Source organism: Eimeria necatrix, genomic scaffold, assembly GCF_000499385.1.
Source record: "Eimeria necatrix Houghton genomic scaffold, Enh_scaff23, whole genome shotgun sequence".
Lineage (NCBI taxonomy): Eukaryota > Apicomplexa > Conoidasida > Eucoccidiorida > Eimeriidae > Eimeria > Eimeria necatrix.
In genome coordinates, this window is record NW_013655180.1 from 42658 (window position 1) to 62217 (window position 19560).

The window sequence follows — 19560 nt, forward strand, 5'->3', positions numbered from 1 at the left end:
CCCAGCCGCAGCGCTGTTGTGCGCATTAGTGGCCTCGACTATTCCGTCTTGGAAAGTGACCTTCGAGAACTCATGGAGGCCAACGGGGGCCTCAACAAGGTTTGGATTGACTACGATCGGACTGACAGGAGCCACGTGCGCTGCTGCTGCTGCTGCTGCTGCTGCTGCTGCTGCTGCTGCTGCTGCTGCTGCTGCTGCTGCTGATGGTGGTGCTGATGGTGGTGATGGGCTTGCTGCGGATGGTGATGGGCTTGCTGTTGCTGCTGCTGCTGCTGCTGCTGCTGATGGTGGTGATGGGCTTGCTGCGGATGGTGATGGGCTTGCTGCGGATGGTGATGGGCTTGCTGTTGCTGCTGCTGCTGCTGCTGCTGCTGCTGGTGATGGGCGTGCTGCGGATGGTGATGGTCTTGCTGCTGCTGCTGCTGCTGCTGCTGGTCTTGCTGCGGATGGTGATGGTCTTGCTGCTGCTGCTCTTGCTGCTGCTGGTGGTTTTGCTGCTGCTGTTGATGATCTTGCTGCTGCTGCTCCTGTGGCTGCTGTTGCTGCCGCTGCTGCTGCTGCAGCGAATTCCCAGCAGCGCAGCAAAGCAGCAGGTGGCTTTGACGGCTTATTAGTTATTATTTATCATTTATTATTATTTATTATTGTTTATTTATTATTTATTATTTATTTATTATTTATTATTTATTTTTTATTTATTATTTATTATTTATTATTTACTATTTATTATTTACTATTTATTATTGTTTATTTGGTTTATCATTTGCCCGTGGACGAGCTCGTGTGTGTGTCAGCTGTTCTGTGCAGCAGCAAGCCAGTCTTCCCGTTGCTGCTGCTGCTGCTGCTGCTGCTGCTGCTGCTGCTGTTCCTGCTTTCGCGTCTGCTGCTGCAGCGCCTGCTCGTGCTGCCGCCAGCTGCTGCACTTCCCGCTGCTGCAGTTGCTGCTGCTGCTGCACCTGCTGCTGCTGCCGCGCTCGTTTTGGCCGCGGCCGCGGCCGCAACGAGCGCGCACCAACCGCCTGCGCCCCTGCTGCTGCTGCTGCTGCTGCTGCTGCTGCTGCTGCTGCTGCAGGGCACCGGCGGCTGCGTCTTCCGCACTCTCGCTGATGCTCGCAGAGCTGTCGAAACTTTCGACGGCCGCAGAATTGAAGGAAAGCAAATCCATTTGGAGCTGCAGCGGCCTCGGGGGCCCCCCTCTTGGGGGGGGGGCCCCCCCGGGTGGGGCCCCGGGGGCCCCCCGGCCTGGGGGCAGGGGGCCTCCTCCTGGGGCCCCTCGGGGGGCCCCTCTTGGGGCCAGGGGGGCCCCCGCGGCTCCAGGGGCTTCAACCCCTGGTGACGCACCCTGCATGCAAGGGGGGGGCCCCCAGGACCCTCTAGGCGGCGTTTCGGGGGTCCAGGGGCCCCCGGGGGCCCCAAAGGGGGCCCCGGGGGGCCCCGAGGGGGGCCCCCGGGGGCCTCGATGTCGCCTTTTGTGGGGCCCCACGGGGCTCACAGGGGGCCCCAAAGGGGCCCCTAAGGGGCCCCTAGCGACTACAGGGGCCCCCGAGGGGGCCCCATAGGGGCCCCCGAGGGGGCCTCCTAGGGGCCCCCCGGGGGGCCCCCTAGGGGCCCCTCTGCAGGGCCTTTTGTGCGGATTGCTGCTTGAAGTGCATCGCTGACGTGCAGTGTACGTACACCTGAGGGAGCTGATGCGAAGGGTGGAGCTGCTGCTGCTGCTGCTGCAGCAGTTGATGCAGCAGCTGCTGCTGCTGCGGCAGCTGGTGCAGCAACTGCTGCTGCCAAGCTGCCTCTTGCCTCACAATGGGGCGGCTGCTGCTGCAGCTGTTGCTGCTGCTGCTGCTGCTGCTGCTGCTCAGCAGCAGAGCTGGCTGGCTGTTTAAAGCTAAGTAAACTGCAGGGGGGCCCTCGTCAGGAGAGGGGGGCCCCTGCTTAGGGCCCCAGGGGGGCCTGTGGGCCCCTTGGCAGCAGCAGCAGCACCTGTTGCTGCTGCTGCTGCGGCAGCAGCAGCAGCAAAAGGTGCTGCTGCTGCCACCTGTGGCTGCCAGGCATCGCACGTCTTTGTCCCTCTCTAAGGGCCCTCGCGGGCCCCAACTTAATATGTTTGTTGCGTAAGATGCGGGGGGCTGACGCTCACTAGGGTTTAGGGTTTAGGGTTTAGGGTTTAGGGTTTAGGGTTTAGGGTTTCGCGGCGACGCAGCAACTTCAACATCACAAGAATAAAACTCTCTTTTGGGACCCTCACGCGTCCTGAGACTCTGTGGGAAGGAACAACCCCACAAATTGAAACTTAGGGACCTTCAAATAGGGGGCCCCCCAGGGGGGCCCCCTTCTGGGGGGCCCCCTGAGGGCCCCCTAGGGGCCTCCTTGTGGGGGCCCCTGCTAGGGGCCCCTCCCTGGATGCCCCCTTCTAGGGGCCCCCTTTTGGATCCTACAAAAGGGGTTGCCTCAGTAGTTGGCTGCAGCAAACGGAGTGGCCAAAATAGCAGCAACAAAAAGGCTTGTTGGGGGCCCCCAGTTGAAGGGCCCCTGGACCCTTGGGGGGGCCCCTCCTGAGGCCTCTCCAGGGGGCCCCTCTAGAGGCCTCCCTCTGGGGGCCCCTCTTCTCTGGGGGGCCCCTCTGGGGACTGCTCCCGGGGGCCCCTCTAGGGGGGCCCCTCGGGGGGCCCCTAGGGCCTCAGGAGGCGCTGCGCTAAGGCATTCAGCTCCAGAGAGAGAGCCACTGTGGGGGGGCCCCCTTCGTGGGGGCCCCCCTGGTGGGGGCCCCCTTGGTGGGGGCCCCCCTGAGGGGTGAACCCAAAGCATTTTTCCATAACCTTGAGAGCCAGTTGGGGCACGACGCACGTCACCTGCTGCTCGTTTGAAGCCTGCTGCTGCTGCTGCTGCTGCTGCTGCTGCTGCTGCTGCTGCAGCAGCAGCATGCATGTGCAGAAGAAGGCCTCCGCAATTCCTTTTCGCCTCTCTCTCGGGGCCACAAAGATTCGCTGAATGCAAATGGATTTATTTTGGACTTTAGTGAATGCCAAATAAGCAACGAGCTCTCCGGGGCTGTCTGTACACCGCAGCCGCCGCAGCAGGAAGTAGCTGCTCGGCGCTGCAGCAGCAGCAGCAGCAGCAGCAGCAGCAGAGGCCCACGGCCAGGCCTTGTGTCTTGCTGCAGAGCTCAGGCTCGAGACGACGGGGTCCAACAGCTCCAGGGCCTCCAGCTCCTCCACTGTCTGCGCCCACTCTGCTGCTGCTGCTGCTGCTGCTGCTGCTGCGGGCGGGCTCTTCTGCAGCAGCAGCAGGGACAAGGACCGCAGCAGCAGCACGCAGGGGGCCGCATGCAGAGGCAGCAAAGCTGCAGCAGCACTTGGCACCGCCTCGGCGCTGTTGGGCACCGGCGGCAGCAGATCTCCGAACCTGCAGATACACCGCAGCACTGCGTGGGGTGTACGTACACCTCGGGTGTACGTACACCTCGGGTGTACGTACACCTCAGGTGTACGTACACCTCAGGTGTACGTACACCTCAATTCGGGCTGGCGCTTGCGGGCGAACGCAGATGCAGATCTGCTGCAGCTGCTGGGGCTCCCTGTTAGTGGAAAAACTTCTAGTTTTTAATTTTAGTTTTAATTTTGATTCTGATTTTAATTTTAATTCTTACTTGTGGGTGTCCGAAAGCACAAAATTGTCTACTATGGAACACCCCGGGGACATCCTTATGGCCACAGCCACACATATTTGGTCATTTTCCGGCAAAGAGCCCTCATCCGCCTGTGGGGCCCCCTCAGGGGCTCCACAGGGGGCCCCCTTGGGGGCCCCTGTGGGGCCCCCCGTGGGGTCCTCATTAGGGGTGCCCCCTGGGGCCCCCTCGCTGGCCCGCCGGGGGGCCCCCCGGGGGGCCCCCAAGGGCACTATTGGGGCCCCGTCTGCTTGCCTGTTGAAGGCGAGGTACTCCAAATGCGCCCCAACCCGTTCTGCTGCTGCTGCTGCTGCTGCTCTGAGGGCCCCGATTTGTCGAGTGCCTTTATTGTAGAGGGCCTCGACCTGTACGTACACCGCAGCAGCCACGGCTGGTGAGTTGGCGCAGCAACAGCAGCAGCAGCAGCAGCAGCTCGCGCAGCACAAGCAGCAGCAGCAGGAACAGGCACGTCAAACAGCACAAAAAGCGGCAGCAGCAGCACGTCCCGCAGCACCAGAAGCAGCAGCAGCAGCATGTTGCGCAGCACCAGAAGCAGCAGCAGCAAGTAGCGCAGCACAAAAAGCACAGCACAAACAGCAGCAGCAGCAGCCACATCGTACAGCACAGGCAGCAGCAGCAGCAGGCGCAACGCACAGCACAAGCAGCAGCAGCAGCAGCAAGCACCTCGCACAGCACAAACAGCAGCAGCAGCAGCAAGCACCTCGCACAGCACAAGAAGCAGCAGCAGCAGCAAGCAGCTCGCACAGCACAAGAAGCAGCAGCTGCAGCCGGAAGCACAGCGCACAGCACAAGACGCAGCAGCAGCAGCAGGCAAACGCCACAGCAGCAGCAGCAGCAGCAGCAGCAGCAGCAGCAGCAGCTCACTTCGCGGAGCACAGCGCAGGCCTCCTGGGCCTTTTCGAGCTGCTGCTGCGTCAGCCTTTTGTTGCGGGAAGCAAAAGGGAGGCCCTGGGGGCCCCTGGCTGTGGGGCAGAGGACCACTCGGGTGTCTATACACCCGGAGCTAACTAAACTGCGCATGCAAACTGTTTGCAGAAAATCTTTTTGGCCGAAATAAATTAAAGTTGGCCTCACGAGACTCAGCAGCTTCAGCACTACTTGGCCAACTCCTGCGCAGCAGCAACAGCAGCAGTTTGCTTTTGATGCTGCAGCAGCAGCAGCACTTTTGCCTTTGCTTCAAACTCATTTTGCTGCACCCGCATTCCCTTATTTCATTTTTAATTCTTTTTGCTGCACCCGCAGCCTTTATTTCATTTAAATTCAATTTGCTGCACTCGCAGACTTTTTATTTCATTTTTAATTCAATTCGCTGCACTCTGTCTTTTATTTTATTTTTAACTCAACTTGCTGCACCCGCAGCATTTAAATTTACTTTTACTTCAACTTTATGCCATTTATTTAATTTATATTAATTATTTAATTTTGAATTCCCTTCTATCTTTTCGGACATTTATTTCTTCCCCGCCTCCCCAGCCGCCGCGCAGGTGTACGTACACCCGGGCGGCTGGAGGCGCAGAGCGCTGAGAATCTTTTCGCTTTCTTTTCGGGAGAAATTGGCATTAAATCCTTTAAAAAAGAAAAATAAATGCATTTAAAACAAAATTATCTGCTGCTTAAGCGCTCAATGGGCCCGGGAAGAGTTTCCAAACAGTGCCGGAAAGCGCTGCATTCAGGTGTACGTACACCCCAGATCCGCTGGGGTGTATGCGCAGCTCCTCCTCGCCTTACCCCGAAAGAAACCCGGCCGTCTCTTTCCCTCTCCCTCCACTTCTTCAATTCCGTCAAAGTCCACCACCAGCTCGGCAAAGGGGGCCCCCCCGCGCTGCGCGGGGGCCCCCACGGGGGGCCCCCGCGCCGCGGGGGCCCCCCCGGGGGGCCCCCCCTGCCCGGGGGCCCCCACCGGGGGGGCCCCCGCGGGGGCCCCCTTGGGGGCCCCCCTTCTGCGGGCGAGGTGAGGGTACATTTCGGAGGCCTCGGGGAGGAAAAGGACTTGGGCATTTGTTTGAGTCGTGAGGAGCTGCAAATCCTCTTCAAGTTTAATTGGATATGTGTCGAAGTCCTCTTGGGATTGAAACTGAGTTGGATTTAAAAAAATAGAAACCCAAACTTCGTCGCAGTGGCGCTCTGCAGCCCTTATGAGGGACAAGTGACCCCAGTGGAGGCCCCCCATGGTGGGCACGAAGCCAATGCGTCTGCGGGGGGCCACGCAGCCTTCGCAGCGGCCCTGCTGCTGCTGCTGCTGCAGCTGCTGCTGCTGCTGCTGCTGCTGCTGCGGCGTCGCCGCCAGCACGGGGCAGCTGGCGGGGAAGCCGTCGCGCACGCGGCTGCAAGTGCTGCGGTGTACAGACACCTCGCGACATGTGCGCAGCACCAGCATTTCGGAACGCCGGGGGGAATTCATTTTCGAGTTTTCAAGTCGAGGGTTTGGCTCGAGGGTTTAGGGTTTAGGGTTTCGGGCCGCTGCGGCTGCTCGCCCACTCTCGCGCCGTCAAAGAGGCCAAAAAATCCTTTCTTCCATCGCCTTCGGACTTATTTTATATTTTAATTTCTATTTTTATTTTAATTTCCACTGAAAAGACGGCTTTTGCTGCGCCTGCTGCTGCTGCGGCTGAGAGCGACACGCTCGCCGAGCCCTGTCTGCGCTGCGGACTGTGGGGCCCCGCAGCAGGCAAAACAACAATAAACAATTGATTAAATTAAATGATTTTTTGTTTAACTTTTCAAATATTCAATTCAAGAAGCAGTTCGAGCTGCGCGTACACCCGAACCTCGCTGCTGCTGCTGCTCGTTCCTCCCAGGGCTGTCTCGGCAGCCGATTGTTATCTAATCGCCGAGACTTTGTTGCAGTTCTTTGCAAAAAATGCCAATATTTGTTTTTAATTGTTTAATTTTATCTTTTTTATCTTTTTTGTTTATTTTACACCACTTTGACTTCCCTAATTGCCAGAGCGCCCACGCACACTGGGAAACGCCCAGCGCTACGGCTCTACAGAAAACCCTAAACCCCAAACCCTAAACCCTAAACCCTAGTAGCTCCAAAGGGCTTATTTATTAGACCCTGTTGGTGTTCTTCTGTTTCTTTTTTTCGACTGTGAATGTCTGTCTTTGTTCGTTTTCATTTCACTTGTTTCTGTGTCTATTTGTGCTCTTTTTCCTAGGCGCTTTTTGCTTCTTGCTGCTGTTTGCATGCATTTTTCTCTGTTTTCTTTTATTACACTTAGCCTTTGTGTCTCTCCTGTCTATTTGCTTCCTACTTCTCTGTTTCTAGCCCTCCTACAGGCCATCAAAGTCCATTTGCTGCTGTCCACCCCCCACTTACGGGCACGCCGCTGCCTATACGCGGGCTGCTGCTGCCAGCTGCTGCCCCTGTGGGCTTTCCCTCTTTGGGGCCCCCGCCTTTGGGGGCCCCCTCTTTGGGGGCCCCCTGTTTGGGGGCCCCCCACCTGGGGTTGCCCTGTGGGGGGCCCCGTGGAGGCAGCAGAAGCTTACTTTTAGCTGCTTGACTCTGTGCAGGAATGGCGAATGTCACAGACACAGAAGCAGTTCTGTGGGGCCCCACAGGGGCCCTTGTTTGCTGCTGCAGCGCAGAAATAAGCACCGATCTGTGGGCTCGAGCCTGCTGCTGCAGAGGCTGCTGCTTCGGCTGCCGCTGACGCTGCGGCGCTTGCTGTTGCTGCTGCAGCGCTTCCTGCTGCTGCTGCTGCTGCTTGCTTTGTTGCGGCGTTTTTTCTTGCGAGCGTGCCTGCTGCTGCTGCAGCGCTTGCTGCTGCTGCTCTTGCTGCTGCTGCTGCTGCTGCTGCTGCTGCTGCTGCTGCTCGACAGCCAGCCCCTTCTGCAAAGCCTGCCCCTGTTTTGCAGCGCGCAGGCCTTTGGGCTGCAGACAAAAGCTTAAAGAGGCCCCCACACACTTAAGTGCTGCTTCACTATTTCTATTAGTTCTTGCTGGGGGCCCCACACTTTCTCTCTTCAGGCCCCACATGCATGCAACGCTGGTTTTGCGTTTTGCTGCTGCTGCTGCTGCTGCACAGAGGTTCTGCTGCTTCGGCCGCGGCTGCTGCTGCTGCTGCTGCGTTTCCTCTGGATGCTGCTCCTGTTGTTGCGGTCGCTGCTGCGCGTTTTGTTGCTGCTGTGGGTTTTCTTGTGGTTGCTCCGACTGCTGCTGCTGTTTCTGCGGTTCCTGCTGCTGCTGCTCCTGCGGCTCCTGCTGCTTCTGTTTCTGCGTTTCCTGCTGCTGCTCTTTCTGCGGTTCCTGCTGCTGCTCCTCTCGCTGCTGCTGCTGCGGCTGCAGCCGCACGCTGCACCTTATCCCTGTGGCCTCTGGCAGCAAAACAACCTCAGCTTTAGTTGTGTGCCGCTTCAAAGCAGCAGCTCCAGCTTTTGCTTTTCTTCCAAGGGGCCCCCGGGGCCCTGGGGGCCCCTGCAAGCTTCTGTTGAGAGGCCGCTGGGGGCCCCTGCTGCTGAGGCTGCGTGGCCGGTTTAGGAGCCCTTGGGGGCCCCTCGTGCTGCTGCGGGGCGGGCTGTTGCTGCTGCACCTAGCTGCACTTGTGGGGAGTTTGGGGGCCCCACTAGGACAGCCCTCACCAGGTAAATTAGAATACCCTCCAGGGGCCCCTGGGTCACTAGGTGGGGCCCCCAGGGGGCCCCCAGCAGCCGCTTCGTCGGCCACCGTAGGCCCTTTATTGCTGCAAAGACTCTCACTGCTTCCTGCACAAGCTTGTGGGGTTTCAGAGGGGCCCCCCAGCCCTGGGGCCCCCTCGCTGGGGGCCCCCGTTGGGCCACTCTCTCCCGAAGCCCCCACCGGGGGGGCCCCTTCAGGGGCCCCCGTGGCTGCTGGGCCCTCTTGGGAGCAGCAGCAGCTAGCCACTGGCACTTCTCTCTTGTCCAGCTGGCTAGCTAGCTGCTGCAGTCTTTTGTCTATTCGCTGCAGCTCTTGCAGCGCGGCGCTGGAGTGTCTGTACACCCCACAGGCGCGCAGTGCACGGCGAGTCTCAAGCTGAAATCTGAATTCAGTTTTAAAAACTAAACTTAAACTCTAAGGGGCTTGAAGTTTTTTGCTGCTTACACAAAGGCTCCTTCATTCTCGCTCTTTGCTGCTGCTGCAGCACGGGCCTCCAGTGCAGCACAGGCTTCGGAGCAGCGCTGCTTTGCTGCTGCTGTTTCGGCTGCTTGTGCGGCTCCTGAGCTTGCTGCTGCTGCCTCCTGCGCCTCTGCTGCTCGTGCTGCTGCTGCCTCTGCTGCTCGTGCTGCTGCTGCCTCTGCTGCTCGTGCTGCTGCTGCTGCCTCGTGCGCTTCTGCTGCCTCTGCTGCTGCTGTATGCGGCTGCGTCTGTGCTGCAGCACGCAGCACTCTTCGGATCTCTGAGCCCCGCTGCCTTCGCCTGCGTTTGGCCACAATCCTCCACGGCCCTGCATCTGCTTTTGTGGCTTCTGTTGCTGCTGCTGCTGCTGCTTCTGCTGCTGCTGCTTCTGTGCCTTGTGCTGTCGCTAGTTCTTTTTCAGGACTTCTCTTGCCAGCTTCTGCGGCGTCTGGGCATTCTTTGTCTCTTGGGCTCTCGTTTGATTGTGCTGCTGCTGCTGTGTCTGCTGGCACTGCAGTGCCTGCTGCTGCTGCTGCTGCTGCTGCTGCTGCTGTTGCTGCTGCTGGCTCTTGTTGCTGCGCGTTAAGCGCGTCAGAGTGGCGTTTTGGTCTGCCGCTGGCGTTGGGTTGTGCTGGGCCATCGGGGGCAACAGCAACAGCGAGTGCAGCAGCAGCAGCAGCACGGAGGGCAGCAGCAGCAGCAGCTTTCTGCAGCCGCCTCCGCAGATTTGCCGGGACCCGCCCCAAACCTTCTGCATCTGCTGCTCCCTTCAAACGCCGCATGCGCTGCAGCAGCCTACTTGAGGAGCCGCCGCAAAGGGTTTTACCGGAGAGAAGTGCATCAAGAATTGGAGAAGTTTTTCTTAGCCCTCCGGGGGCCCCGGGGCCCCCGTGGGGGGCCCCCAGGGGGCCCCTGTCTTGGGGGGCCCCCTGCATGCAGCCTGGAAGGCCATCTTGGGCAAAAGCACTTTGCCGTTTTGTGCCTGGAGTGATTAGGAGATCTGCGGCGGGGGGTAGAGATTGGGAGGAACGTTGCTGCTGCTGCTGCTGTTGCAGCTGCTGCTGCTGCAGCTGCTGCTGCTCTTGCTGCTCCTGGGGCGCCTCTTCTGCTGCCGAGGTTGCTGGTTCTGCTGCTGCTGCCGCTGGTTGGACAGCTTCGTGCTGCTCCGTGTATTCTTCCCAGTTTGTGCAGCCTGCTCTGCAGTAGACGCAGCAGCAGCAGCAGCAGCAGCAGCAAAATCAGCTTCAACGCATAGATCAGCCACAGCACGTTTAGCAGGTACAGCAGCAGCAGCAGAAGCAGCAGCAGCAGCAGCAGGAGGCACAATGGCACGGGCATCAGCAGCAACAAAAAGCCGGAGGCTCAAGGGGAGCAGCAGCAAGTGTCACTTTATTTTTTCCCTGTTGGCAGCTATTGCTGCTTCGAGCTCCTGCAGCCTTGCTTCTGCTTCCTGCAGCTGCGCATCATTTGCTTCAACTTTGTCCCACAGCTGCAGCACCAACGCCAGCTCTTCAGTTTGCTGCTGAATTGCCTTGTCTTGCACCAGCCCCTCCAGCTGCAGCAGCTGCTGCCGCTCGCGCAGCAGCAGCTCGCGCACCACGCGGTTCGGGTCTTGCTGCTCTGGAGCAGCAAGAGCAGCAGCAGCAAACAACAGCAGCAGCGCGAGACACACAATCAGCAGCAACAGCAGCAGCAGCAGCAGGGAATTGCCAGAAGCAGCAGCATCATGCTGTTCTGATGTAGCTCGTTGGTCTGCTGCACTGTTAGCTGCCACCTCTAGCAGCCCACAGAACCAGGCCACAAGCAGCGGCTGCAGCAGCAGCAAAAGCCCAAGCAGCAGCAATGAAGCAGCAGCAGCAGCGACCGCACACCTTCTGCTAGAGCAGCAGCAGCAAAAGCAGGGGATGGAGGGACAGCAGCAGCAGCAGCAGCAGCAGCAGGAGCAGCATATGGCTTTACTTTTTTTTATTTGGGAAGATGAAGGGGGAGTGTATCCTGAACTCCAGTCCAACTTAGAAAATTTGGACTTTTCAAAGGCTTCAATAGTCCCCGCGCCCTCCGAATGCTGCTGCTGCTGTTGCTGTGGCTGCTGCTGCTGCTGCTTCTGCTGTTGCTGCTTCTGCTGCTGCTGCTTCTGCTGCTTGTTTGGGGTGTACGTACAGTCCTCCTCGATAAAATAGTGAGACAGAAAAGCTGGCACGAAGACACATTCGTCTTCTTCTCCTGCTGGATCTGTCAAACAAAAAACTTCGTTATCTTCTCCCATCTTTGAGCCAAACGCTGCGCTGCAGCAACAGCAGCAGCAGCAGCATCAGCAAGAACAGCAGCAAGTGCTGCAGCTCGCGCAGCCCATGACACGGTTAGCTGCTTAAAGGGTGGCTCTGCAACACCGGAAGTGGCAGCAGGAAACGCAGGAGCCCTTGAAGCATCAGCAGCAGGAGCAGCAGCAAATACAGCACTGCTGCAGCAGCAGAGCAGCTGCTGCAGCACTCATTCTCACATGCGTTGCTGCTTCTCTTCTTCTGTAGGCTGGGGTAGTGTAAATACTTTGAGTTGCGGTGGAGGTACACCTGGCAGCAGAAAAGGTCCTTGAGGTTTCCCTGTAGAGTTCATCAGATTTAAATGCATTTCTGTGAAAGCTGAGAGCTGCCGATGCAGCAGATCCGTGCACGAGCTGCTGCTGCTGCTGCTGCTGCTGCTGCTGCTGGGGCTAAGCAAGGGACTACCAGTCTGGCTCGGGCTGCGCCTGCTGCCTCTGCCCTCATTGCTGCTGCTGCTGCTGCTGCACGGCGCAGCTGCCTTTCCATCCCTCAGCATAACGGACCCCTTCAGGTCTAGCTGCAGCTGCGCATCCAGCTCAGGGTTCCCTCTTGCTGCTGCAGAAGCAGGTTCTGCCTGCTGCTCTGCAGCAGCAGCAGCAGCAGCAATGCCGCCATTCCCTAACTCATCTCCAGAATTATACTTTACATGACGCTTTTGAACTCCCTTACTGAGAGCTGCCCGTGGAACAGAAAGCTCACGGGAGGAAGGGCTTCTTGTGGGGCGCAAAGAGCCATGGTGGTTTTGTTTCATTATTTGGTGAGGTGTACGTACACCTGGCGGCTGTGCTGCGGTAGAGTCCCGCATGCACCAACGGGCCACAAGAACTACTCTTTAAAACCAAATATCCAAATCTAGGCTGTACACGCTCAGCAAAAAGCCAAAACCCTAATTTTTTGAAGTACAAGACAAGCAACTGTGAGCCACATGGCCCCGGACTTGGGTAAATGCAAAGAAGGTGAGGGGGCAGTAGAGAATTTTATCTGCTTTAAGTCTAAACCCTAAACCCTAAACCCCAACAAGTGAACACCAAGTCCTAAAGACTGTACCCTGAGCCCGATCGATCTGCTAATCAGATTCTGCGCAGAAGATTGTTGAAAGATCTAGCTCCAGTTTAGTGTATTAATGTATTGCCAAGTTTGTCTCACTGCCTCGTGTCTAACTGCCTGTGTGGCGGCTCTGCTTCAGGAGATGAGGACTCCCGTGCTAGTAGCTTTAATGTAAAAGTAACTAATCAGTTAGTCAGTTAACCAATGGACCAAATTGGCTTCTCTTCTTGTTATCGGATGGGGGAGGAGTCCATGAGGTTACTAGTGAGGCAGCGGTTGTTTGCCAAGCTTTTGGCTGCATGCTCGAGTTAGTTCTGGAGCTACGATATCCTTAGCCTCCCAAATTGCTTTTTTGCAGGCTGGTGGGAACTTCATAAGTTAATTAAATCATAAACATTACTTGTTGAAAGGAAAAGAAATTAGTTTTGTAGCGCTGCAGTTTCGACGATACTCGGAGGCCCCGGAGGGAAAAGGAACAGGAAGCCATTTAGGCGCCAGCTCTCAACTGCTCCACTACTTGTTCATTTTAAATATTATGTTTAAATATAATTGTGCAAATTATTGACTTTATGTCAGGACGAGATGAATTGTAGGCCCGAAATTGTTGGGGCTTCAGCTGGCCTTGGTAACTTGAAGTGACCTGGATTCGCGCAGTGTGTTCTGTTAACCACCAGTTATGGTAAATCCATTTGAGCCCCGCTTTGAATAAGTACCCTAAAACCAAATCAGGAAAATAACAGAAGCATGAAACGTCACTAGATTTACTCAGACTATACACATTCAGCAAAAAGCCGCGTTGTGGCCCCTCGCCCAAGCGCGGGCCCGTGTCTATCTATGTTTGTCAGTGATCCACCCTAACTACCAAGCATGAAGTAGCAGCAAAGTGTTCTCATGCTCTTTTTACATTCAAGTACATGTGGCGGCATGAGGGGCGCCACCTACCTCAAGTATCCTGTAACATACAACACCCCCAGCGCCAGTGGCGTAGTGGAGAGCCCCACGAGTGTCTCACCTGCCTATGGAGATGGCCGCAGAGAGAATAATATGGCTTTTATACAGTTCAAGTAAGAAGGTACGGCCCAGTCATTCTTCTGATAGTTTGCAGAAACATTCAAGTTCGGGTATTTACAGAGATCTGAAACGGCTTCTTTCTTGAGTTCATCTGGCTTCCTCTAGCTTGTCGGCAATGTGCAGCTGTTAGCATTTCCTTGAATATAAACAAGGCAAACAATGGCTTTGTCTGAAACAGTCGCAGAGCATGAGGTTACGGAGGAGTCAACAAGTGGCTGGGCCTACCTGGCAGGATGCACGGGTTGGAAGGTCTGCTAGTTGAAAGTTCAGGAGGCACAAAAGAATTAATTGGTGCTTTTGAAAAGAAGTGCGATCCTAGAGTTCCCGAAGTTGAAAATTTGCGAACGTCCCCAATCTAACGAAATGTTTGAAAGGATTCAGAAAGCGGATGTCCATCTGCGCTGGTGCCGCACCTGACTGATAATGCCAATGCTGAGAAATTCCGAAGGGCTTTCCGTCACTAAAAGCCGTTGACTACCTCTCTTATCTTTCTTATTTCCTTAGTCGGATAAAATAGCCTTTGCAAAACTTCCGGGGAACCCCGCGTTTTCAGCGTGCCAGTCACACATATTTCAATAGCGTGATCTTCCGTCTATGGAAAGCTTTCCAGTTTCAGTGTTTACGATTTTCGGTTAACTTCGCTGGCTCCTTTCTCTACGCTCCTCGGCTCATACAAATGGAAAGCCGCGGAGTCAGGCCTGGAATGGCATCTGCACTTTCCGATGTTGATTTGGTGGCAGCCTTCAAGTAGATTGAGTTATAGATCAGCGATAATTGTAATTGTTGACCAGAATGCAAAGCCAAGTCTCAAGGCCTATGACTTCCCCACAAAGGTAAGCTGTAAATTGTTCCGAAGTATTGGTGGCAGCGCAGCTCAAGCGAAATGGGTACTACAAAGACAGAATGAATCTGGGAGTGAGCCTCAAGTTCAACATCGCGTGACTTCTTACTCTCCTGCTCGCAGTAACTGGCTGTAGCGAAGCGAATTCACTTTACAAAGCATAACATCCTGTGCACGTCAAGTGTTTTTTGGATTTGTCACAGTGGCACTCTGTCATTACTGGCGTTCAAAACACTGGTTTAACGAGGCACGAGGGAAAGCTGTTTTCTGTGCTGACAAGGAAGGTTACGCCGAAGAATCTGCAATAGCATTCTCTGCAGAATAGCATACTTTGCAGGCCAGAGTCATTCGAATGAGCTAAGGCGGCTCTAAGAGTAAAGTTTCCAGCTAGCATGCATTTGAAAGTTAGCTGGAGAAGGGCAGCGAGAGCCCAAAAGCAAAAGAAAGTACTCAAGAATAGCAAGGCTGTGGCGCCTAACGTTCTACTCTCGAGAGTCAACTCTCAGCTTCGTATATGTAGCCTTGGGTTTAACACAAACTCGTCTGGAGGGGAAATATACTGGACAACAAGGAAGAAAACACTAGTAAGGAGGCTGTGTGATGGGACATCGAAGGCTGGTTAGGGGAACAGAGCAGCTGGCGTTCGTTTGCTGCCGGTGAAAGAATTCAAAGCCCGTCCTATCGACCTGAAGATTACTAAAAGCCCACAAATAATAAAAATTACACCTCAGTGCAGGCGGAGGCCAAAGAGTCCTCGTGAGGACACAGCGAACAACGGCGATGGACAGAGCGCCAGCCGCACCCAGAGTGTCCTGCCAAAGCTCAGTGTGGCATACAGCGCAAATTGGCATTACAAGCTCTTAAAAAAGAATTAAATGCATACCTGCATCAAGCCAAATAATAGCCCCTTGAAGCTACTTGAAGCTGCAGTGGAAGGCTCAGACTGTCCCAGGTGGCCACAAAACCACACTGGGCGGCACACGACACTGCCCATCAGTGAACGCGGAAAGTCTTACAATGCGATGATCCTTTAGGCATTTTGGAAGGATAAAAAAGATTGTTCAAAAATTTCATCAGCATTATTGTTTAGACAGCAGCGGTTCGGGAAAGAGCCCCAGAAAGGGCACCGACAGAACGTGTGCAATGCTGGGGGTCCAGGGCGTGCATCCAAAGCCACACAATGAAATATAAAGGAAATATGCATGTTCTCTTATAGATACTTCTCGCTTAATATTTATAAGAGCTGTACTTTGCGTTGTGGCCCATATCTATCGTCAGATCCTTGCGAACGCTGTGCCATGCACATAGCATTTCTTTCCTTGAATACTCGTGGCCGATCTATTAAAGGCTGGTGCAATACTTCTTCGTCGTACAAGGCTCTGAGAGACTCAGCCTTGTGGTCATGGTCCTGCGGTTGCAGTGCCACACTGTTCGCAGAACGATCAAATCGATTCTCTGGGTCTTGGTAGAGTTCAAGCTCCGTCCTTTTCCTACTTGAGCTAAGGCGACCTTTTGCCTCTGAACACTATTGATGCAGCTGTTTGCATGCAGTTGGGCCTGCTGTATGACCCAGATAAACGCAGCTGGGACTTAAGCCACCATTTCGATGAGGCACGTCGCCATACCACCGCCATGTTTGCATGGACTCCACACAGCGGGGAGGCGAACGCCTTCGTCACCCCCTTTGGGCAGTTCGTCTGCATTCATTAGAGCAAAATGCCCATTTACTGGTCTTGGCGGCTGCCATAATATGCTCCTTGCTGGCGGCGTCGACACACACAACTCCGCCGGAATTCTCCACTGCTGCCCAGCCTCCAGCTACGATTGCGGGGGTGAGGTCACTTGGAATGGCCCCATAACTCCCACAAAACACTTTTTAATCCATACCTCAAATGAGCTGCTACGGGCTAGAAAAGAGGAAAGACCTGGCATCCAAAAGCTAGCAAAACGTTTCCCAGCAAAAGTGGCTTACTGTCGTTGTCCTAGCGGTCAATATGCTTTATAGTAGGTTTCGCATCCAAGGCAAATCACCTGAAAACATGCTTTTGAAGGCCTTTAATTTTCTCACTCCGCCCAAACTGATTTGTTCACTGGAACGGCTATTTCCTGTTGAATTCTAACAGGCCCCGTTGGTTGCAGCGTATTTCCTCCCGCAACCGCTGCAGAGCCTTGCTCTGAAAAGCTGCGGCTGCAGCTCGCGAGTGTTGGAGAAAGATTTGCGGGTTTCAAGTCAGCTATTGCAGAGGACTCAAGGAGGAGGCGCCTGCTTGAAGAAGAGCGGTACAGGGTAAACAAGCTTACCGTCTAAATAACAAAGTAGTCAGCAACGCATTCCGAAACTACACAGACAAACTTGAGAAAAAGTTAACGAATGACTATACAGGAAAATCCTGCTGAGCTTCCGCATCTTCAAACTATGTAGCTGCAGCAGGAAAGCTCCAGGAGGATATCAATAGGGCAGGAAAAGCGAAGGTAGATTAGGTTTCACCACTTCACTTTTCGGAGGCCTGAAGTTTTCCTCTATACTATGTGCAGCAAATCCATCAAGCAGTGCAGGCAATCGAGAGCGGAGTTGCAGCAGAAACGAAGAGGAGAGGGGACGCTAGCAAGGTGCTAGAGAGGGCAGCAGGAAAAATGGCCACAGAAATGTTAGAACGACTGCAAATGAGAATAGGCAAACACATTGGGCATTTGACAGTACGCCAGCGCATTGTTGCTCAGCGAATGCTGGAGCAGGGCGCCTTCTGGCTCAGAACACTGCAGTTATACAGCTATATTTAACCTTATATTTCAATGTGCTTATGCATGTGTTTACATTCGAGTAAGAAGTGATGTTGGCCAGAATTTAGTCACTCTGTCTATATACTCTGTTTCTGACCGCTGCAGGGGGCTCTTGATCACCTTATAACGCGCTGCGAGGAGTTAGAGCAGGGGCTTTCAAGCCTCAAGGGCGAACAAGCAGCAAAGCTTTCCGTCAGCCCTTCAGCCCTATAGACAACTGGCATGGGAAACTCGGCCGCATTTATGTGGCATTAAGACACTACTACTCTACTTTTATTGCCCTTTCTGACTTCGACTAGATAAATTATACCGACGTTTGAGTCACCACTTCTTGCCACAGGGTTTGCAGCATCTGTCATCCCTAGTTCAGTGCCGTAATTGAAAAGTGCAGCCACAAAATGCGAAAGTTCACAGTAGCATTTGATAGTTAGTGTATGAGTTTACCTTTTGCACTCTTAGAGACAATCGGCGGAGCTAATGGCTCGCTGCAAAGCTACTCGGGCGGCTTTCGAGGCGGAGGTGCATTCGAGGACTGAGAGGGAGGAGGCAGCATCAGAGAAGCTAGAAGAGCTTGTGAAGAACTTGGACTTGAAAATAGAAAGTGAAATCGCGGCTCGTCACCAGCAAATTACAGCCATCAAAAAGGATGTTAGCATATTGCTCAGGTAGAACTCCCACCGTCACCGCACTAGGCAAGCACATCACCATTCTTCGGCGGTATGCAAGAAACACGCTTTTTAGCGTGTCGCACTGGTAATATTTGTAGTGTGCCGCAGAGGTAATCAACCGCGAGAGCAATTTCACACTTTTGTGAAGGAGGAGCTGGAGGAGCTTCGTACTGGCCTCGCCGCCGCTACGAGGGCCCGGCAAGAGGCTGACGACGAAATCCTGCAGGTACACTTGGGAAAGAGCACTCAAGAGAACAGACTAAAGAGCCCACTAAGTGTTTGTTTCCGTTGGATCTGGATGCTCCCGCTCATGCGCGTCTAAGCGTGGCACATTTTTATTCGGAACGTTTTTTTTCAGGCTATTAATGAGTATGCAGCTGCCCTTCAGAGGGGCCTGCAAAGTATCGGAGGCCTCAGTAGCAGCGCGGCAGTGGCGTAGATACGTCGAAACCACGAAGTAGCATTTCTTGCTCTCAGGCAGTAGTTTCAGTACTCTCATCAGTGTTTCTGCCGAGTAAATGGAGGCCAAAGAAACTAATTTGTTTTTTCTATTATGGGGAAGCATAATGAGAACATGGACGCCACGAAGAGGCATTGTCCCTCAGACGATTATAAGCCAAGAGCCCAAATGGTTGGCATGCCTAGGAGAACATTTGCCCTTGCGCTGTGTGTAGTTGCACCCCAGTGCTCTGTGAATTCTGCTTTTTGCTTGGACAATTCAGATTTGAATATGCACATGAAGCAAAAGCCGATGCGTTTGAATCACAGAGCTAGTACATAGTTTTGCTCTCCAGGCTTTTCATGTGCGCCTGAAGAGAAAACAGATTTCAGAAAACCCTCACGCGACTTTCTAGGCCTTTTTAAGTGCCTATGCCAACTTCGCAACCAGTCCCGAGCACTTGGATTCATCACTCATGAATGCTGGTTTATTTGTTTTTTCTTTGAAACCTACGTTCATAAGTTTCGCCACTACGTGGAGGCGGCCGTTGTTGATGTAGAAAATTTTCTCTAGCAGCTATTTGAACATCAAGTAAATTGCATTTCTCCCCGTTTAGCGTTCTCCTTACGTAAATACAGAAGCGCGCTTCTCTTGTGGTACAACCGCATTTTTAGTTCGCTTTTGCTTCCCAATAGCCTGTCAACTCGTCTGTGAAGCACCAGGCTCATGCGAATGTGAAGCATATTGAAAATCTGCACACAGCTTGCTGTAGCAATTCCAGACCAGCCAAAAAGAAAAAATCAACTTGTTGCCTTAATAGACAATGTAGATCCGGATGCAGTGACATGCGCTGAGACCCTGCGCGATCTCCAAGAAGGAGCCGAACCATACTGGCTCCTGCGACTATCGGCAAGCAAATTCTGGAATGAAACTCAAACTGGGAATTGATACCTACTTAGTCAAGCTAAAAGACCATTTAGTCTACGGAGCGAGGGGCAATTATGTTGCTTCGAAGCTGTGGACGCTCCTGGCGAAGGCTGCCGCTGCCGTCAGCTCCCTAGACCGCAGCCCAAATGGCAATATAGCAAGAAACCATTGGCACCAGCATGCTTATGTCAGTCACTCTATAGGGCATTAACCAATATTTTCATTATTTCATGGCAGATGGGTATATGTGAGGCAATTCGTAAGTTCGCGGTCACCAAAATAACGCAACATCCTGTTGGAAGTTGGGTTTCATGTTCAGCCACGGGGGAGAAACAAACTGAAATATATTTGAAGTGATTTATCTAAAATTCAGTTGCTTAGATAATCTAGACTTTCAAAAGGCCAGATGTAACCCTTAGGAATAGGGCTTCTTGCCTCAATGAGCGACCCACAGCCCCGTGCGGTGACCCTTTTAAGAATTCGCAGCTCTAGCCAGCGTTAATGACCGTAACGTTTGCAGAGTACCGGGCCTTAAAAAGACACGGCGACATAGATCTAAGCAGGCGAAGGTCAATTTTCGTGTTGGCAGGGGAAGTTTCTAGCCGACGCCGTGCTGCTCAGGTGTGCAGGTGTCAGCAGGCCAACATCGCATCAGCAATGAACATGAGATCTTGGCTTTCTTCTACGTTTGCTTCTTAAGGCCAAA

The 19560-nt window shown here is 54.2% G+C and overlaps 4 protein-coding genes across 4 annotated transcripts in view; 1 reads left to right on the top strand and 3 right to left on the bottom strand.

Annotated features, from left to right (window-relative positions):
* The window catches only part of ENH_00032710 (hypothetical protein), a gene marked incomplete at both ends in the record, with an annotated part of 1674 nt that extends 509 nt beyond the window's left edge, over positions 1-1165 (bottom strand). The window contains 2 exons of the mRNA XM_013584913.1: positions 127-557; positions 1013-1165. Coding sequence (XP_013440367.1) covers positions 127-557; positions 1013-1165 — 584 coding nt within the window. The remainder of the gene's footprint in view (positions 1-126; positions 558-1012) is intronic.
* Positions 1166-2666: 1501 nt separating this feature from the next.
* On the bottom strand, positions 2667-6083 carry ENH_00032720 (pantoate--beta-alanine ligase, putative; the record flags this gene model as incomplete). Its single annotated transcript, XM_013584914.1, has 4 exons — positions 2667-3399; positions 3644-4026; positions 4547-4689; positions 5411-6083. The coding sequence occupies 4 exons, from the start codon at positions 6081-6083 to the stop codon at positions 2667-2669; spliced, it is 1932 nt and encodes a 643-aa protein (XP_013440368.1).
* Positions 6084-6965: 882 nt separating this feature from the next.
* ENH_00032730 (hypothetical protein, conserved) lies at positions 6966-11025 on the bottom strand (the record flags this gene model as incomplete). Its single annotated transcript, XM_013584915.1, has 4 exons — positions 6966-8634; positions 8745-9956; positions 10148-10379; positions 10719-11025. 4 exons carry the CDS (start codon positions 11023-11025, stop codon positions 6966-6968), a joined length of 3420 nt encoding a protein of 1139 aa, XP_013440369.1.
* Positions 11026-15789: 4764 nt separating this feature from the next.
* On the top strand, positions 15790-17810 carry ENH_00032740 (hypothetical protein, conserved; the record flags this gene model as incomplete). Its single annotated transcript, XM_013584916.1, has 5 exons — positions 15790-15871; positions 16163-16326; positions 16575-16736; positions 17280-17485; positions 17597-17810. The coding sequence occupies 5 exons, from the start codon at positions 15790-15792 to the stop codon at positions 17808-17810; spliced, it is 828 nt and encodes a 275-aa protein (XP_013440370.1).
* Between the last annotated feature and the right edge of the window lie 1750 nt (positions 17811-19560).